Here is a 21,508-nt window from a genome sequence, read left to right as displayed (position 1 = left end):
AATGTTTTCGGTTAATACAATTATAGCATGGTATGTAAACATTTATCATAAATATAAAGATATATAATAACCACTTTATTATTGCCTCTTGGGCATATCTCCAACAGGGAAGACATATAGAGACCAATATTCTATGTATTTATTTCTTATATAGACGTGTTTTGGGTGTTAATTTGTGTTGATTTCACCGATTAATAGCTGACCGATTAAATCAGTTAATCGTTCCGATTATTCACTACTCCCAAGTCGATCGAGCAATTAACGATTCCTGATTTCCTTACCATTGCTTAAAATGACACCAAAAGTTAGACAATGACTTGAACTAAGGACATTTTCATACATTCAACAAGGAACTTAAAGTTTTTCAACGAGGACATGGTCAAACCCCAAGCCCCAAGCCCTAACCCCTAACCCCTAACCGACCGCCCCATTGGAGACCGCGTGTCACTCAGGCATTCAATCTAAACCCCTAGCCATAATGGGGATATATAATGTATCCACCGCTTGTTTTTTGGCCACTATACGACAAATTCCAAGAGGATATGGTCGAACCACCAAACAATAGCTAACCCCTACCCTACCGACTCAATGGCTATTGCATCTCACTCAGGCATTCCATTTTAACTTCCGAACCCTAATGCTAACAAAATCTCGTTCATGCTTTCCTTCTAAGACCTAGATAAAATATCCACCTTGATGTCTTGCCATTGTTCTAGGAAACACATAAGGATATGGTCAAACCCCTGAACCTAACACCTAACCCTACTACCTCAATGGATACTGCATGTCACACAAACATTCCATCTAAACCTCTGACCCTAGTGGAGGCAACATATCACTCATGTATTCCTTTTATGACATAGATAACTGACATATCCGTCACTTATTGTCTTGCTGCTATTCTTGAAATCCTTCGAGAATATGGTCTAACCTCCTAACCCTAACCCCTGAAACCTAATGCATCAATGGTGACCGCATCTCACTCAAGCTTTCCACTTGAACCCTCGTGCCCCCTCTGGCCATAATGGGTGACGACATCTCATTCGTGAATTTCCTTTATGGCCTAGATAATGTATCACCCACTTGTTGCTACTATTGTGTCAACAATTACTCCATGCCTTAATCTAACTGATCACCGGACCGCGAGGACACCAAGTTTTCCTTAGTAGCAAGCAATGCGGAATCACGGATAAAAATGTACAAGGTCAAAACATGATTTAAAAAAGCACGATGTTATCATTTTAGCAAGCAATTTTATTGAAGAATTGATGGATCCAAATTTTGTGAAGCTTGCCAAGGGATCAATGTGGTCAATCACATGTATAAATCCAATGACCTTATAAGCAATGTGCACCTTGTATTTCATAATGTTGCTATAGATGGTAGTAAAATCCGTGTATTTAAATATATGATGTCTGTGGAATATGTCAAATATTCTTGCTCTACATATCTAATTTTGTGTCGATGGACTGAAGTATATTTATTAGATTCACACTTCGTTTATGCCTTGCCTGAACATTAGATGGAGATGATCATATTCCTTGCTTTTGTAATGCCAAGTAGGACCACATGCTTGAGATAATTATTTCTCTCTCTTCTAATTTGGTTGTTCAAGGATTATTAAAACAAATATTTGCTTATTTTTACTTATTGTTGTTGAGAACATATGCTAAATGATTGCTAATGAATCTGTTCCTTCTTAATGTCCAATGATGCATTGCTAGATACCAATTCAGCCATCAAGTACTCCATACATTTACATAAGTTCCTACTATTATATGGTAAAACTATATGGGAATGGCAACGCCGCCATCCCAAAGGATGCAGCAGAAACCAAGCAATGTTAAATCTACATAGGTTCACCACTCTGAAGAAGTTCTATTATCCACGTAAACCCTAGCAGGGCGGCGCTACCTCCCGGTGACCTTGGGTGGATTCTCGTGCTCTTCCAATGAGTGCCTATTGATAACTAGTGTCATCTCACGTCAATTAGTACCAATGCTTGCTAGGGAAAAGTTTGTCAATGTGGCTTGTACTGGCTTTTCCCTAGGCTTCCATGAGCTTGTTGGCTCCACCACTGAACCCTAGACTCCGGCCAAGTTAAATTTAGGGTTCATAATTTATGCACCATATGTCTTCGTAATGTTTTTAATATTATTAGATTAGATCGGCAGGAGGTACGGATATAGCCCATGGTTGGGACCTAAACATGTGTAAACTGTATCCGTGTTTTCTTCACTTCATTCAGGCTTCGCCTATGAGAACTCTACAATACAAGGAAAAATGATTTGTGTGTGGATAAGAAAAGAGATATTGTGCATCTAGGAGATTAAAAGAACTAGGGTCTATTTTCTTAGCTCGAGTTGAGCTTCTTCTCAGATCAGATTGCCGTCAACTTGAAGGTCAAGTCAAGGCTCATATGTGAGGGGCAAAAAGGTCATGACAGAAACCAGCAATATTTGATCTATATAAGCTCTACACTCTGGAGGAATTATATTATTCACACAAACCATAGACTATCGGCGAGATAAATCTAGGGTTTGTATTTTAGCTACCATATTCATCCTCATAATATTTTTGGTATTGCACGAAATATCACGAGACATGTCATAGCCTTAGTACCCTTGCCGAGGACCTAATTAAACCTAGCAAATCGCATCTTCGCGTTCTTCGCCTCGTTCAAGCTTCGTATGTGTGATCCTTGTGTCGCTATACTCATCTATGCATACCACGGTGTCCCTACGCGCGCGATAGGAGAAGTTCGTGCTTTTACATGGTCCATCAAGTAACATGCCCCACATGTCACAAAGTGGGTGGCGGTGGAAGGACAAGCCAGGTGTTGACTATATTGTGTAAAGTAATACTCTAGGCACAATGCATACAATTATAGTAAGATTGTCCAATGACCTCACATTAATGGTAGTGAATCGGTGTCCGAGTGTCCATCGGCAACTTATTTGTGCATATCTAGTAGTTGCAGCTAATTGCCAATTATTTATCATCATATCATCTTATGCAGTTCTAGAACTTGCGAGATGCTTTTGATAAAATCATGAATTAAGTATAATGTTCAGAATGAAAAAACTGAAGATTTTGACAACATGATAAGATCCCAGTAAATAATCACCCAATACCTTTTCAAATTCAGCAAAAGACACATCTAGAATTACGAGTGTTGCTAAGGAAATTGCACAATGATGTTTTGAGGCAATTGCTTTGAAATTTTATCTTGGGACTTCAGTTCTGTATCCCGGTAAGCTCGTGATCATGCAAAGGATATTAAGCTCTAGAAAGATATGGAAAAGAACAATATATTGATATGTACTTCCTCTATTTTAAAATAAGTGTCATGGATTTTTCTATATTTCGTGTATATTTACACACTAAAACGTGTCTAGATACATACGAATCTAAACAAATATGTGACACTATTTTGAAACGAAGGGAATAAAACAGATGAAAGAAACAAAAAAAAATCAATACTGGACAGCACCAACTGAAGGGCAACTAAAAGCGAACGTTGATGCAGGCTGGGATGTGTCCACCAAGAAGGTAGGTATTGGAGTTATTATCCGCGACCATCTGGGACAAGTGGTGGAATGTGAATGGAAATTCATTTCATGGTGCGCGAGTGCAGAGGAGGCTGAGGTTCTAGCGTGTCTTCAAGGGTTAAAATCCCTAATCAGGCTTCAAGCCCCATATGGAATTTTAGAATCTGATTGCTTGCACACTGTCAATACTTCACAATGCAAAGTAAAGGATACTTCTTCTTGTTGGAGAGCCTATATGCTCAAGGATAGGAGCTTCTGAATCTCTATCAGTCTATCTCCATTTGCAAAGTTGACCGTGCAAGCAATGGTCTGGCACATGGTTTAGCGCAGTTGGGCAAGAAGGGCGACTCTGGGCCTGTTCGTGGTTCTGTACCTCCGTCTTTGGCGGGTTTAGCCGAAAATGATTGTACTTGGGTCGATGAGCCCCTAGTTGCTTAGGTTTTCTGTCTCACCTGATGTAACCATTTTGTAATTCCGGAGCAGCAAGTTTCTTACACACCCTTTTCCTTACCAGGGTTCTGAAGGGGACTCGAAGGTTTTTAATGAGGCGGCTTACTTGCGTAATATATTATGGTTCATCTTCAAAAAAAAATCAATACTGAAACTATTTGTGGTTTTTTATTTTAATAATAATGTTTAGACAAATCAATGCCTATTGAGTTTCCATTTTGTTGGGTATCCAGCTATATAGTCAATTAATTTTTTAAACGATATATAGTAAATTAAATGCCATAGAAATATTGTGGTCCCAACCCTTCATTATTCCTTGCTGGATTTCGAATGTGACAGTTCATCGTGCGTCGTCGTCAATCGTCATCTCATAGCTAGCAGTGATCGATGAGCTAACGATTTGCACCGTGCGTGAGATTTTTTCAATTAATGGAGAACAAAACGGCGTTACAGCATGGAGGATTTAGGATTTGCGCTGTGCATGAGTTGGCAGTGCAATTATTCTCCTACTTCGCCTCTATAAACACAAGATCTCCGATGCTGTAGTCGATCGGGGCAGACAGATCTATTGTACATAGCTACCTACCTAGGCTATCGAAACAAAGACAGAGAGAAGATCGGAAGTTTTCAGGGTACTGGGCAATGGGGCGGAGGAAGATAGAGATCCGTCGCATCGAGAGCAGGCAGGCGCGGCAGGTGTGCTTCTCCAAGCGCCGCCCGGGCCTCTTCAAAAAAGCAGGCGAGCTGGCTGTCCTGTGCGGCGCCGAGGTGGCCGCCGTCGCCTTCTCCCCCGGCGGGAATGTCTTCTCCTTCGGCGACCCCTCCGTCGACTCCGTGCTCGGCCGCTTCCGCCCCTCCAACAACTCTCAGGAGGCGCAGGCCGCGGCGGCGGTGGGTGGCGGCGTCCGCGACCGGAACCAGGCACCGCCGGAGCTCAACCAGGAGCTCGGCCAGGTGCACGCGCTGCTGGACGTGGAGAAGGCGCAGAGGGAGGCGGCGGACAAGGCGTTGGCGGAGGCGCGCGCCGAAGGGTTGCAGCTGGCGGCGTGGCTCGAGACCGACGTCAACAAACTGGGGGAGGAGGACTTGGTGGCCTTCGTCGCCGATCTGGCCAAGCTGGGCGCCGCCGACGCCGTGGCGGCGCGCGCCGACCCGGTGCCCCTGGACACGCTGCATGGCGGTGGCGGTGGGTTTGAGTTCGGTGGCACCAGCGGTGGGATGGAGATCATGGCGATGCCGCCGCCGCCTGGGTTCGCCGCCCGAATGGATAGGGTGCCGGAGGGATTGGCCTGAACGGCTTCCTCTAGTCCGATGCATGCGGACGTCCCTGTGACCCGCGTCGTTAGTCAATCTTTTTATATTCTCGCTTTGGTTCGTGCATCGAGCATGCCATGCAGGTGACATCAATCTAGCCCGAAGCATATGTAATCTTCTTTTTTCCAATTCCGTATCCTCTTGCCATTTTGCGGTTCATCGGCATTTGGTATTATGTTTCGTCAACTAATTGCTTGTAATGTTCTGTATCTGTCGCACCAACTAATGAAAATACAAGCTTTTTATTTAGATTATCTGCCAACATGTTGAGCTGATCAAGAAGAGACTGCAGAGAGAAGGTGGCCTTTGGTGAGATCATTCTAGTCCCCATGTGATTTTTTTCCAATTTTCTGTGGGCTGATTACACAAAAGTAACCATGCACGGTTTTGAACTAGAACCTAGAGGCAATGTTTGGAACCTTTGGAAGGGACTCAGTACGTTTGAATAGTGCTAAATTATACTGAAAACTAATTGAGCAGAAAATATCACATAATGACCACCTTTAGGAATGCTCTCACACAAATTAATGGCCCTCTTCCTTCTGTACAAAACCCTTCGGACAACCTGAAGATGGGAGAACTAGCTAGAATCAATACAAACAATTCATGTCTCTTCACTATGGTGCAAACACAAAGTTTTAGAAAGAAATAAGTATGGAATTTATGTTTTGGGGCAAATAATAAAATCCATTAAATTCAAATGGAACCTAACATTTTGTATTGCAGGAGTTGAGAAATACACGACAACTTGTGAATACAAAAACACATGAGTACATGTTGACTCCTCCAAATACATATAAAAAATAAGTTAGGAGAGACAAACAAATTAGGAACAAACCTACCTAAGCTAGCCTATTGGATTGTTCTCGCAAAAAGATGAAAATGTTTACTTTTTTTATTGTTAAACTATTTCCGTGGCTTGCTTTCTCATCGAACTAGTTTTTAGCCTAGTAAAATCCACAAATTACCATATCACGTGCATCTTAGCCTCTCACATGTTTCTTGAAGACATACATATAATTTCATACTATTCTAAGACAAGTCATATGTAGAGTTTGTGGATGGCATATACACTTTTTTTGTTTGAGAATATGACTATCGTGTGGCCTATATTTTTTATTTTGACCTATCACAAACCTTCGTATTTCTGAACAAAAGTTTATACATGGACTGTGAAAAAACAAATATTTATTTATTTTGTTTTATAATTTCTGGAATTTTACTGTTAATAAACCAGTGAGGTGATAAGATGTTCCAGATATTGCAGTTTTGGATATGTTTTGAGGACAATAATTCGGGGAATCAACTGAGCACAAATAGTTGAAGGGAGAAAGTTACACGTGCCAATAATTTAGGAGAGCGAAATGCACCTTATTCAACAATAAAGAAAATAGATGACAACAATGTTAGGTCCTGATCAATTTGGATCAATCAGCTACTGGGTAACATTAACCATGAATCACTCGAAGTACTCTAATAGTCTAATGGCAGATAGCATGTTGAGGACAGAGATTAACTTGATGATAGCTACTAAAATAAGATAGTTCTCCAGATTTAACTTTGAGCAAGTTTGCCCATATTCTAAGAATTGAGCATAAAGCAAGTGATTAACATACGGATGTGAGAGCATCACATCCAGAGCTCAACCCTTCATGTTAGTCGACCGGTCAATGACCTGGCCATAGGACTAAGATTTTTGGTGACTTGGTTGCTGAGCTTAAGAGTTTAAAAGGTCCCAGAACCATAGCCTCCATTACACACTGTGCATTCCCCTGTTGCCCTATTTTTTGGCCCATCACATGTATTTGTTTTTTATGGCCCTAGAATCAGTAGATCAGATATCATGTGTTAGACGATGATACAATTTCTAACTATTATAATCATCATTATCCTACAAGGATATGACATTAGGTAATTGAATCCTGGACTTAGCTAGCTATCATTTCAATTTATGGTAGCTAGTAAGTTAGGTGTTCATATCGTCGACTTCACGAATTTGGTCCTTCAACGACTCAAAACGTGCTATGGCTGAAGGTATTTGATAGTGCGAGGAGTGAAGAGGTTAGCTTGTTACTAGTGAATACTAGTGCAAATTAGGAGCAGGTAACTCGGCTCCTGATAGTATTTGTTATATACAATACGAAAAGTGCTTTTAACTCCCGAGCTCCAGTGCTCTCGCTATGTTAAAAAAAATTAAAAATATTTTCACAAGTTATAAAAATCAAGAAAATAATTCTGAAGAATGCCATTGATACATCCCACAATCATGCAAAATCCAATCCGAAATTCTTTTTATTTTGAGCTAGATAAAAAATGATAAAATCTGATATGTTTTTGAGATTTGAAAATGACTACTCAGATCTATAATTTTGTCATTTTTGTGTAGCTCAAAATATTAAGTATTTGAAATTGATTTTTTCCTCGTTTGTGGGATACATCATTGGCTATGTGTGGATTTTTTTCTAGGATTTTTTAAAACTAAAAAATATGATTTTTTATACAGTAGTACGTGTTGAATGACACCTCACCAGCAACCTTTATGTATGTGTGTGATCAATCCAGCTACAATTTGATGCGTGTATGTATTTTTTTTAGTTGTGCCACTGTTATTTTTTTATCTAACCAAAAGCCATATCCTTCAGAGATACTATCCTGTATGAATTTAAGTGATACGACTTGTTTTACCGTACTCAAACAAAACCTGCGTAGTATGAATCTTGATAAACTAATATATATGTATAGATCCATATATATGTGAAGATTTTCCGCAAAAATAATTTTCTAAACATATGTGTGTGTAAACATACACCCAAACAAACATCAAAAATATTTCTTGATAAATATCGATCTAAACACAGAGGTGAAATGTGAGTGCAATTCTTATCTTGAACGGAAGATGAGAAATAAGTACATGCATGCATATGAAAAAAAAAATCCGTAAAATGAAATATGTGAAAACACACACCAAAAATAATATGTTCATGCAGTTGTTTCTCACCAACTGCTCAAGATTAGCATTGAAACATCTATTCACATCTACATTCAGCTCAAAACATAAATGTGAAAAGATATGACGTTTCATGCTAATCTTAAAAGATAGTTGATAATTAGAAGAATGAATATTTGCCCAAAATAATGAAGGATAAAAAACCTAACATGGATGCTATTAACACATAAAATACTAGATACTCTAAAGTTAAAGGATAGCTATATAGCTAAGTCTTGGATTCAAATCCATATCCTCTCAAGATAAGGGTGACTATTAGTGGTAGAAGAATTATATGATTATTCAACACATGAACTTACCTAAGCTAATAATTTAGGGCAAAAAATAAATAAATAGATGTGAGGGGCCACAAAATGGGATAGTAACAAGGCTTTGTGTAATGCAACACGATCTTTTGAGTCCTTCTAAATTCATAAAGAAACAAGAAAGATGTTCATACTTTTAGCCCTATGACCAATTGCTACCGCGTAGGGTCAATTTCTAGATAATTTTCTCGTACATCCAACATGTTACTCACCTGATCTATTCTTGCTTCTTATGATAGGGGTAACGACTTTTTCAAAGCCAAAAGTGGCAACCATCTTAATTTTAATTTAGAAATAGAGTAGAGTAGCATGAAAAAAAATCATTTTGTATGATGCATATTCTTGTGAAATTAAGTTGATAGCATAAAATGAATTCCCTAGTAAAAATATTTTATCAAAAAAAATCCCTAGTAAAAATATAACTTGAAAATTATTACCTGAAATTACAACACCCATGCCTACGATTATATGGATTTAAAAATTTGCAGCCACTACGAGTAAAGCTCTAGGTAGGTTGGAGGCATGCTCCGCTTGATATATGCTTGTCTCTCAAGATGGGGCATGTCGCTGAAGTGAAACTCAAGACCTGATCTCAACCTGAATTAACATGTGTATGCTTAAGGTTATTCAAGTAAACAAACTCAATTCCACACATGCTCTTGCAAAAACCATGTTCACGATATAGAAGGATTTGGTACTGTAGGGATATCTTAAGAATTGTGCATTACAATTGAGCCACTTAAATGTAGCTTCCTTGTCATAGGTGCACGGTGGAAAAAGTCATGGATGAATGTGCCATGATGCTTCAAGACGAACTCTACCAAACAACCGGACACGCTCTAGTTGATCTGGTTACAGCTTTCTCCAAATAGGCCGCGCTCCGACAAACCTAGGGAGTTGTCGCTTCACGGCCAGTTTGGCCAAATAGATAAAATGACAAGCTTGTCATCCATACATAATTGGCGATAAAAAGTTGGATTGGATAATAAAAGTTATAGTCATGGACAGGAGAAAGGGTGGATGAAGAAGAAATGGCGGAGGATGCCACAAAAGGTTGAGAATTTGGCATTGTGTCTTTTTAGGGTTTAGGTGGTTTGCAGAGTGAATGGGAGGAGGATGTTGCAAAAGGATGGGAATGCGATGTGGGGATAGGAATTGTGTCTTGGTAGGGTTTGGGTGGTTTTTCTAACAATTGTGGCACTCAAGCACATGGTTGGATATACATTTGATGGTTGGAATACCAATTTCGATTTACCCTATTTTGGGTGGATGTAATAAATTGTGTATACTTATTTTCTACAGCTAATCCTTGTTCAGTTGAAAATATCAATCTAGATTGTCCATCCCAGATTTGACACTTTGGTGTCTCATAGAGGCGGAATATTCTTCAGTGGGAGGCGACGTTCCCGTCGACAGCGAGGCGCCTGTGGTGACTTCGTCAATCTCAAGACCCGCCGGATCAGTTCTTCAACGCAGTCTCTTGGAGGTGCTCATAGGTAGGGTGTGCGTGTGTGCGTTCATAGGGGTGAGTGTGTGCGCGTATGTATGAGCGTCTTTGATTGTACTGTGTTTCGCAAAAAAAAAAAAAAAAAAAAAAATCTAGATTGTCCATGTCCGTCCTTGATATTTGAGAGGTAGGAATTTAGCCAATGTCACACTTACAAATCAGACCAGACAACGTCACATGTTGAGCAATGGAAAACATACGCACAATTAGACTGCCAGTTACTGCGTCTATATATCACATCTAGCAATATTGTTCACGGATAGTATCAACACAAAATTCAAGACCACTCCGAGTTTCTATACATGCATACAACAGATTGATTCCAAGACATCAAGTTGCTAGACAAAAAATACATCAGATCAAGTTGCGCCTCGTGGATCGAGATCCAAGTAGACATTCCCTTGTAAATTCCTTATGGAATTGATAGTTATGATTTGTTATACATAATCATGACTAGAAACCTCAATCGCCATATTGGTTAGAACATACACATTAGAAACTTCTACCAAGATATTTAACGATACTAAAATATATATAAACGCACGTATTTTAGCTATAATTTATTTAAGTATCATATATAATCTGTAAAGGCATGTGATTTTTCATTGATGGCATTGATTGCAAATAATGATCCTTCCAATGAGCAAAAAGTACGATTTAGATTAGCGGAGTTCTTTATCAATGATAGAGGTAGAACCGTATTACATCACATGTTTATATACACTTTTTTAAAGTTTGTTGCCCTTACCAAGTGTTGACGTCAGAAACCCCCTGGCGGGCATAGACGGGCAACACGGTAGAGCCGGGAACAACTAGGGCTGCGGCTGGCCCCAGTCCCTCTGAGCGACGGCCCGCAAAGCCTCCTGGTCGCACGCGCCGATGTTTATCACAAGGGCGTGCCACCTGACCTATACCTGGTCAGGAAGGTGTGGATGATGCCTCGATTAGTTTCCTGCAGGGCACACACGTAAACGTTAAATACGAGCCTCGATCGGCTCTCGAGTTATCCCGTGAATCGGCTCAAAGAGCCGATCCACCCATGATTCAGACGGGGTGTCCGAATATATGGTGGTCCTGCTTGATCAAGGTAAAGCTAATGAGATCTACGACGATTTAGGGTTTTCACCGCATAATCGGATCATCCTACTCAGGATTGGGCCTCGCGCTCGCGCACGGTGATCGTAAGCCGATCCTAGACAGGGTCTAAAAACCAACACGAGGTTGATCCCGGAACATCCGTTCTAGGACTAGCAAACGCCACCCTACACGCCGCTGGATCCTCCGACCCCTTGTAAGGCCTAACTATTGCGGATGTTAAACTAATCCTTGATGAACAAGGAGCAACCGTAACGGATCAGATCTACTAAACTATGATCAAGCGGGGTGCCGCCCCTACACCTAAGATAGGTGTAAGGGCGGCTAGACATGCAAGGGTTGCACTACGACAGCATGTAATGTGAAGAACAATGCTAACCCTAACATGTCTAAGATAACTACGTTGCTCGCCATCAAAAACGCTTCAGTACGAGCAACGCATGAACAACGTAGGCAGGCTTGTGCTGCCTAGATCGCAAGATGCGATCTAGGCAGCATGATGCTTACCGGTAGAAACCCTCGAGACGAAGGAGTTGGCGATGCGCCGAGATTTGTTTGTGGTTGAACGTTGGTTGTTGTTTATTCCATAAACCCTAGATACATATTTATAGTCCAAGCGGACTTTCTAATGCGGGCGTGCACCAAACCGCGCACGGGTAAGATTCTAACTTCTAAACTAAGATGCGATCTAATATGTTACAGATACACGGGCAATTAAGCCCAACTTGGTATAAAAGGCCGATCCACGTATTCCTTCTATATATATTTTCTTCAAACCCATCTTGATCGCGGCCCACCTCTCGACTCGGTCAAATTCTGGTGATAACACATGCCCCCTGGTTTTGGAAATGACATTTCCAAAATCATTACGCTTTCTTTCGTCGGGTCATGTCGTGGCAGAGCAGAGCTGCCGCAGAATCCCCATCATGATGCCTTGCCCCTTCCACTTCTCCACGTGGCCGTAAAATTTTTTTTGTCGGGCAACATCTCCTCGGAAACTGCTGTGGCATTGAATCTCTCCCATATCCCCTTTATTTAACCGTTCTAAACAGCTTGCGTCTCCTTCGTCCTCCTCGCATTAGCACCAAAAACCCTCTGTGCCGCCATGTCTTCTTCCTCTTCCTCCGAGTTTTCCTACGGGTCCGACTCCTCCCGCGAGACGCCGCCAGAAATTCGTGCCCCGGAAGACTGGGACGAGGAGAGCCATGCCTCCTCCATTTGGTCTGAGGACGACAAATCCTTGACCAGCGGGGATGAAGATCCTCAGTTCCTCGCCGATGGGGAACTGGAGCCAAAAAGCGAGGACGACCAGTTCTCCTGGGACGGCTGCCCCACCTCTGAAGAAGAGGGAGAAGAAGACGACGACGACGATGACTCCCTCGAGGGCTACCCGCCGGCGAAGCGCCTCCGCATGTGGTGGGACGACGACAGCAGCGACGACGAAGACGGGGATGAAGCCCCCGTGGAGGGCTACGGGAGTAGCGACGAGGAGCCCATCGGCAGCAGTGCCGATGAGAGTTCTGAGGATGACGATGAGGGCAGTGATGGCCCGTAGATTAGGATCTAATAGTATAGGCCTAGCAGTAGTAGATTGGTCAATAGACCTTCTTTTGTTCTTCCCTCCTTGAGCAATCGGCTCCCCATTGTAAGAAATCCCAATACTAATGAAGAATTCCCTTAGCTTGATTTCGCCGATTTCTTTCATGCTGAGTTTGTCGACTGTTGGCCTAATCCATGCTTAGTGACTGATGGTAACGCATCAGTTTCATGATAATCTGCGAGACAGGCCAATTTAGCCATCCCTCCAAGCTAGGCAGGCTTCGCCGATGACGATGACACGGCCGATCTTAGTAAGTCGGCGACTTGATCTTTGAGCAGGCGACTTTAAAAGAGCCCTGGAACCGTCTTGGATGCTCAAACTGATGACTCTGTAACAGAACACCGCTCTCCAAACCAGTTGTGTCGCAGGGCTAGCCGATTCCAACCAAATCGGCTCCCTAGAGCAACGACCTTTAGGGCGAGCTGCCCCCCCGAGCCTTAATGAAGGCGAATCAGCCACATGTGCCGACATTAGCCTTAACTCATGACGTAGCCCCAAGCAGAGAACCTTCAAGGTGAGCTGCCCCCGAGTTTCTTCAGTTCTTCCTGCGCCTTGCCAGTTAGATCGGCTCCTTTCCTTTGGTAGATCTGATGCGATCCATCCTTGACCTGATCCGCACGTCCAGGCTGCTCCTGGCATTGTTCTTGAAGAGAGGATCTAAGCCCTTAGACTACTCCATTGAGGAGCTCTTCCATTAGTGCTCCATTGACCCTCTGATCGTAACAGTTACTCCTCTTAAGTCGATGTCTGCTGCATCGGCTGTGCTCGAAAATTTTCGAATTTTCGAATTTTTCAGAATTTTCGAATTTTCAGAAATTTTTTTTTTGTTTTTTACGGCCGACTGGTGCATCGGCCCCCACACTCCAATACCCATCACCAAAGATGAGATGGGATAATTCTAGTGAATATCCTCGTGTTCTATCCACCTGGGTGCCCCTCCGAGCCGATTCTGTCAAGAGAATTGATGGTATCGGCTCTGTTGGATAACATGTTGAACCCAGGCAGAATGGTGGGTGAGGATAATTTTGGCCGATTGCTGGAATCGGCCTCCACGTTGCTTGCTCGGTGAAGGTTTTGTAAGTTCCTTCATAAATTTCTGGGGCCGATCACAAGGACCAGCCTCGCAACGTTTGCTCATTGATGTGCTCTTGCTACTCGTTCAGGCCGGTAGATAAAACCAACCCAATCTCTGACTTCATCATGTTGGCGCTCTTGCTGTCGCCCACCTTGAGTGCATCGTGTGATCGTGGAGCGCTAAGTGTCGTCGGAAGAACGAGCACCATGTTTGTGCCAGCCGATGTTTCATCATCGGCTTTCCTTTGCTTGGGGCGCCACTCCATTTTCCGTGGACGACCCTCTTCATCCAGGGTTCACTGAACCTTTGTAGCCAGATCAGGCCTTGCTTTCCTCAATGTATGCAAGTATAACCTCTCGGCTTCTTCCAGGCCGCGCAATCGTTGAACCCTGCGTTTCCGGGAACGGCTGAGTCCGTCGGGGCACCACCTTGGCCGGTGGTACCTGTCTTCTTCTTCTCCCTCGTCTTCCGAATCTTCGAGATCTTCCAACCGAGGGACTCAGCTCGTTTGCTCTGTGGCGGGAGAGGTCCTAAGCGCTCGAACACGGACACGTTGGCTGCCTCCTTCTTCTTCCGGTTGCATTCGGGCAATTGCCGATTGTTGGTAATCGGCTCATTCCTGAATCCCAGCAGTGCCTGAAGAAAGGACAATCCCAGTGCATGTCCTCGTCGTCTCGCTCCTTTGCCTTTCCATTGGCACAACGCTCGTGCTCCTCCTCATCGCGATTATGCCGACGATGTCTTCTGGCTTCTCTAGCCAGACGATCTCTTTCATCATCATCGCTGGACCGTCGGCGTTGGTCGTACTGCTGCTCATATTTGTCGAGGAGGCGCTCGGAGAGTGGACGTTGATACCGCACGCTTCTCATTCCCTCCCCTGCCAGGTACCGCTTGTCATCATCTTGGGGCCGGTCGCGTGGATCGGCCTCCTCTTCATCCTTGCCACGGGAGTGGCTGCTTTCTGCTTCGTCTTTGTCATGGCGGCTTGCAAGCCCTGCCATGTTGACACCAAAGGAGCACTTTGGCTGGCCTATGGAGTGGCTGAGATCCACCATGTTGACGCCAGGCGACGGACCTGAGTCCCTACCGAGCTTGATATCGTGCGGCCGGGCCTTCTCAGAGGAGCCGATGAGTTCGGCTTCGAGGGTTGCCTTGATCTCGTCATGTTTCCTTTTTAGCTCCTCGGGCAGATCCTCGTACTTCAGTGACCTGGTGCGTTCTTCTGACGGGGCGGACGAATCCACCCCATCGAGTGCGAAACCCTTCCACCTGACGCCATGGGAGCGGGTTCGGTGGAAGGAGCCGATGAGTTCGGCTTCGAGGGTTGCCTTGATCTCGTCATGTTTCTTCTTGAGCTCATCAGGCAGATCCTCGTACGCGACCGGAGTGTCTTCCGCCATCTCGGATGTAGATGGCGATGTTGCGGATGTCGAAGGCTGTCCCACCGGGCGTGCCAGAATGTGTTGACGTCAGAAACCCCCTGGCGGGCATAGACGGGCAACACGGTAGAGCCGGGAACAACTAGGGCTGCGGCTGGCCCCAGTCCCTCTGAGCGACGGCCCGCAAAGCCTCCTGGTCGCACGCGCCGATGTTTATCACAAGGGCGTGCCACCCGACCTATACCCGGTCGGGAAGGTGTGGATGATGCCTCGCTTAGTTTCCTGCAGGGGCACACACGTAAACGTTAAATACGAGCCTCGATCGGCTCTCGGGTTATCTCGTGAATCGGCTCAAAGAGCCGATCCACCCATGATTCAGACGGGGTGTCCGAATATATGGTGGTCCTGCTTGATCAAGGTAAAGCTAATGAGTTCTACGACGATTTAGGGTTTTCACCGCATAATCGGATCATCCTACTCAGGATTGGGCCTCGCGCTCGCGCACGGTGATCGTAAGCCGATCCTAGACAGGGCCTAAAAACCAACACGAGGTTGATCCCCGGAACATCCGTTCTAGGACTAGCAAACGCCACCCTACACGCCGCTGGATCCTCCGACCCTTGTAAGGCCTAACTATTGCGGATGTTAAACTAATCCTTGATGAACAAGGAGCAACCGTAACGGATCAGATCTACTAAACTATGATCAAGCGGGGTGCCGCCCCTACACCTAAGATAGGTGTAAGGGCGGCTAGACATGCAAGGGTTGCACTACGACAGCATGTAATATGAAGAACAATGCTAACCCTAACATGTCTAAGATAACTACGTTGCTCGCCATCAAAAAGGCTTCGAGTACGAGCAACGCATGAACAACGTAGGCAGGCTTGTGCTGCCTAGATCGCAAGATGCGATCTAGGCAGCATGATGCTTACCGGTAGAAACCCTCGAGACGAAGGAGTTGGCGATGCGCCGAGATTTGTTTGTGGTTGAACGTTGGTTGTTGTTTATTCCATAAACCCTAGATACATATTTATAGTCCAGCGGACTTTCTAATGCGGGGCGTGCACCAAACCGCGCACGGGTAAGATTCTAACTTCTAAACTAAGATGCGATCTAATATGTTACAGATACACGGGCAATTAAGCCCAACTTGGTATAAAAGGCCGATCCACGTATTCCTTCTATATATATTTTCTTCAAACCCATCTTGATCGCGGCCCACCTCTGACTTGGTCAAATTCTGGTGATAACACCAAGATGAAAAATATATCTAAATGCAAAAAAACAATAGGGTAAACATGAATTTTTTTTTTTATAAATGCTACTTATTTTAAGGGGGTCGAGTCAATTCACTAAGTCATTCTCCTACATGCTACTGACCAGATAGGCCAAAAGGACACTGTGGGGTTCATGTATGTGTTCTTGAAGGCCCCCGAGTAACAAGCAAGGAAATCGATGGGCACGATCACCCCAAGATACCCCTCTGTGTGGTCAATGTTGTGGCGTACATAGTAGCCTACTGAACCGACTAGATATGTTTCAATGATTTTCTAGATTAGCAAAAGTATAATGCAGCTTATGTAGACTCAAATAATGTTACTAGTAAGATAGTATATCCATTTATGTTTTGTAAACTTGTATTATTATCAGGTTCTTATAAGGAAAGCAAGATTTTATCAACTCTTTTTTTACCAATAAAGTAAAATTAATTTTCATGCATGCGGTTGTTTGAGAGCTCGCAATTCTTGCTTAACTGCGACATTCTAATCCAGCTTGAAAGCTTCAGTATCCGCACCACACGGGAAGCTCATATGTATACAAGTACGTCCTCCAATTCATATTACTTGACACTAATATAGATGTATATATCTACACATATTTTAATTGTAGATACATCAATTTTAGTGGCAAGTAATATAGTCGGAGGGAGTACCTAAAAGTACAAATGCCATGCGTTGTGGTGTTTGCGTATATGTGGCGGCGAATTAATACCAAGACGAAGATATTTTTCAAACGGAGACAAAAGCTTTTGCCACATTATTAGAAAAATATAATTGTCAGTTAGTTAGCGGGAAACAAAATGAAAACCTTTAGAAACACTCACGATTGTCGCCGTGGAACACTACCGCACAAGATGAAGAGAATTGTACTCCATCCTTGCCATAATATAGTGCTTTTCTTTTTGAAAAATCAACCCTCGTCAACTTTCACTAATTACTACGAAGGTAGAAGCGCCGCGCCTGTTGGAGTAAAAGATATGCATCGGGAAAATTACTGGAAAAATGAATAGAGATGGTGAATAGCTGGTCAGCGGGGTACGGGCTGCTGCTTTGAAAGTACCGCCGGTGAATGACACGCCGTTGAAAAATTGCTTTTAAATATTTATGGGGTGCGTTGAGCGATTACGTCGAAGCGTGTCGAAGGCTAGGAAAATGCCATCGGAAAATTACGTATCGTCGTAGAATTGCTACTGGATGATTACAATTAGGTAATTGTTGTTGGAGTTAAAGTTTGTATCAAACAATTTCAGGCGAAAAAATACAAACGAGAATTCATGTTCATCGCGAGGTATGCGTCTACCATTGATAAACTATTGCCATCGGATTACACGTCATTGGAGAATTACTATTAGGTAAAAAATTAGTGTATAGGATGAAGGTTTGCGTTGAAGAATTAATTACCGCCATGGAGCACTGCTGGAAAATTACCGGCGAAAAATTACTATAAGGATTAAAGTTTACGTCGGAAATTTCCCGTTAAAGCGCGGCGAGTACTACTGGGAAAATACCGTAAAAAAGTTACACACCATCGTGGAATTATTGCGGCATAATTAGCGTTGGGTAATTGTTGGTGGAGTTAAATGTTTGCATCGGCCAAAAAATTTATTGCTCTCAGTTGTAGCAACTGCTGATGTGTCAAGGCGTGATTTGCTAAAAATAAGGCCTCTAAAGTGCATGGTGGGTGGAGTGCTGAGAGGCCTTTATTTCATCCACCCTTAATATATGTACAGTATCTATTGAGAAAATTATCTTTATCTACAATATAAAATGTATAACATGCGAAAATATACATCGTGATGCATTTAATGGCATTGATTTGGTATTTGAGATGTTTATATTCTTTTCAAAATACTTGGTTAAACTTTACATAGTTTGAATTCTGAAAAATTATATGCACTACATTTTAGCAAGAAGAGAGTACATACCAAGTTATTGTCCTCCTGATGACCAATGAAGAAACCTGCAGTTTCAGTTTTCCTTTGTTCTAGAGCTAGCTAGCATGGTAATTACAAGGACACTGATTCGTGTGTTGTGATAAAATGGAGATGGATACTGCATGTTTCGCTGTGATGGGACGGGATCCTCTAACGTTGAGGTCTAAATTCAGGTAAGGTACAGTGGCATGACTTCTCTTCTTCTAAATTGTATGATTAAGGCCAAAACAACATAAATTATTCTACACAATACAAATTTATGTTATGCACATACAGACAATATTATGGTGTAGTAAAATTTATTTCAATTTTTTATCTACAGTAATTAATTACATCACATAATATAGTAATGCTATTTGCCCTGACTTTATTTCATTCTTTGCACTGACTTTGCTCCTCAACTTTAGAGGAGCCGGTTCCCGCTGTGAGGCGTTCGTAGAGCATGGCGTTCCTGACCTGCTTCAGGGTATCCGAAGTGCGTTGATGAGGAGCGTCAAGCTTTACAACGCGGGAAAGACTGACAATACTGCCGCTGCCGCAATCGAAGTCATGGAGCTTAGGTTCGACACTGACTCATCAATGGAGGCAGAGGTCAACTTGTACTTCCTAGCGGCGATGAATAAATTGGTAGTAGGTGAAATCAAGTTCAAATAGAGTTTGGTAGTAGATGAATAGAGTATAATCTATGTTTAAGGACTTGAATTTAGGGGTTCGGCCAGAACCCACCTTTTTTGAGGATCAAATGTACTCCTTTAAATGATAGGGGGAAAGCGAGAGGATACCCTCTAAAATTTTAGGGTCGACTAGAGATGGACTAAGGTCAATGGCAGCTCAAGAACATATCATCCACAAGCAAAATAAAAAACATTGTAGGCAGGGGAAATGTTGTCAGCAGTCGTCTGGTCGGATGCATGTGCTTGGCACTGCAGAATTGAGGGATGAGTTCAAACCCAAGCACTCCGGCCAATGTAGTAATTGAAGACACCAAATTTGGGTGTTGTAGATCTGGCTCCTCCATGCTCATGTGCCATGCTCTTTCACCTCCCTCGTTGAGACAATTCTAGCTGGATTCCTCTCCTCACCCGAGCTAGACACGAATGACATAGGAGTCATCTTGATAGAGTACCGTGGTCAGTTAAGTACGCCCGCAAAGTGGATTCCAATGTTGTTCTGCGGAGGAAGGGGCAGGATGGTCCTTGAATCTATCTATATCCATAGGATCACCCAGGTACTGGAATCCATTGGTTTCAGTCTGAATTCATCATTTGAACTAACCTATTGCGTTAGGCAACTATCTCTGGGGTACATGTCAAGCACCCATGCCCTTAGCTACACTTGCCAATTCATCTAGAAGGCTTTGAAGAAGACAACTTGATATATTCTTGAAGAAAGCAGTAATAAGTTCATCGGACGGTTGGTTACACCGGTTGACACTGTGAGCTTATGTGAGGCCTCTTTGACCCTGCCCTTTGGCTTGATCTTTATCTCGTTTCATTCAATCCCAAAGATCTTAAAAAGTGGGATAATGCTTGTTCTATGGCTATGACACGTCTAGTTGGCATCCATGGAGTTATGGAAGTGAAAAAAATAAGACCATTGGGTCGGGAAAGACTGTGTTAATCACTCTATTGGGCGATGCTTCTTACTCTACCTTTCAGTTGTGTTGCCTTTATTCTTCTGATTTATCCAATGGTTTGGACTAGGACACGTAAACCCCGAAGGGGGATTGACCCTACCTAAGTATTTTCTTAGATAAAAGTGATGGTCAAATGTAAGTCACGTTGGGGAGGGTAGATCCACTTTTAATAGCAACACCCAGATCAACAGAAAATGGAAGTTTCTAGAATTGTTGGGCATAACTAGCGCGGTGGTGGGGACGAGAAAAAGAAATGCGAAAGGTATGGCTAGTGGAGATTGGGGGTAGTGAGATTGATTGGGAGTGAACTGCTTTTTTATTTGGTACATGTTCAAACATATATCGTACGCATTACTTTAGGACCTCTTAGACTAGGGTGGATTTACAACAGGAAGGGTGCACGACAACATTATTCGAAATGCTCATGTTTGGACATGTTCAAGCACAAAACTATATTTTGCCAAACGCCAAAGATCATAATGGGCCGAAGGACACCCAGGATGTCAGCTCCCTGTGGATCAAGACCCAAATAAACAATCTCCTCATATTGTCCTCATGTAATTGACAATTATTATTTCATATATACTAGAAATCTCGGTCGTGATATTTGTTAAACTATATACATTAGAAACTACTGTCAAGATATTTGCTAGACTCCTATCTTTTTTTTAGAGCTCACAATCCTTATTTACTACATCCTGATCCAGCCACAAAGCTTCAGCCTTCGCTCCAAACAGGAAGTTGATATTCATACAAGTAACTGAAAATATGAATGTCATGATTAGCTGTTGTGTTGTATGTGTACATATACGGCAAACTAATACCCATAGCACAAGGCGAAGATACATACTTTTTGAATAAGGAGACAAAAATTATTTGACATCTCATTACTTCTCAAAAATATAACTGTTGGTTAATTTAGTGGAAAACCCTCACAGACCCTCGTGCCGGCCCTGGTGGCATCGTGTCCACCCCGCCGCACTGCGGCTCGCGCCGGTCGTCGGTGTCGTGCTCGTTCACGGGATGGCCGAACACCAGATCGCCCAGCACGACACATCAGCGCTCGCCTTGAGAGGATTTTGTGGCGACGACGCGCGGGGTCAGGACTCGGGAGTGATATCTATACTTGGGATGTGAAATGTGATGCGCTTCTCTCCGTGCGTCTCCACTGCCTGTCGTTCGACGCTGGTCTTATTTGGATGGGTAGTAGTAGCAAACTAGAAGTTTATAGAGGACGGGGTTTGGGGAAAACGGGTTGGAGTTGGGATCTGCTGATATAATCCACGAGGTATTAGCTATGTGTGATAATTTTTAGAAATTCAATCACATTCACGACCGTACCACCGCACCAAACTGCACCAAACAAGGAGGAC

General features: G+C 43.1%; 1 protein-coding gene across 1 annotated transcript; it reads left to right on the top strand.

Moving 5' to 3' along the window:
- The first annotated feature begins 4,570 nt into the window (after positions 1–4,570).
- On the top strand, positions 4,571–21,272 carry LOC124648475 (agamous-like MADS-box protein AGL62). The gene is made up of 2 exons (XM_047188237.1): positions 4,571–5,191; positions 21,074–21,272. The coding sequence occupies exons 1-2, from the start codon at positions 4,644–4,646 to the stop codon at positions 21,270–21,272; spliced, it is 747 nt and encodes a 248-aa protein (XP_047044193.1). The 5' UTR covers positions 4,571–4,643.
- The last annotated feature ends 236 nt before the right edge of the window (positions 21,273–21,508 follow it).

This window comes from Lolium rigidum, chromosome 4 (genome assembly GCF_022539505.1).
Source record: "Lolium rigidum isolate FL_2022 chromosome 4, APGP_CSIRO_Lrig_0.1, whole genome shotgun sequence".
NCBI lineage: Eukaryota > Viridiplantae > Streptophyta > Magnoliopsida > Poales > Poaceae > Lolium > Lolium rigidum.
This window is presented reverse-complemented; position numbering and strand designations above follow the sequence as displayed.

What these genes read in the sequence shown, in the direction of transcription:
- LOC124648475 (XM_047188237.1), top strand. Translation starts at nt 4,644, where the DNA reads ATGGGGCGGAGGAAGATAGAGATCCGTCGCATCGAGAGCAGGCAGGCG. An exon ending in CTGCATGGCGGTGGCGGTGG is followed by an intron (nt 5,192 to 21,073) that starts GTTTGAGTTCGG and finishes AAACCCTCACAG; the next exon opens with ACCCTCGTGCCGGCCCTGGT.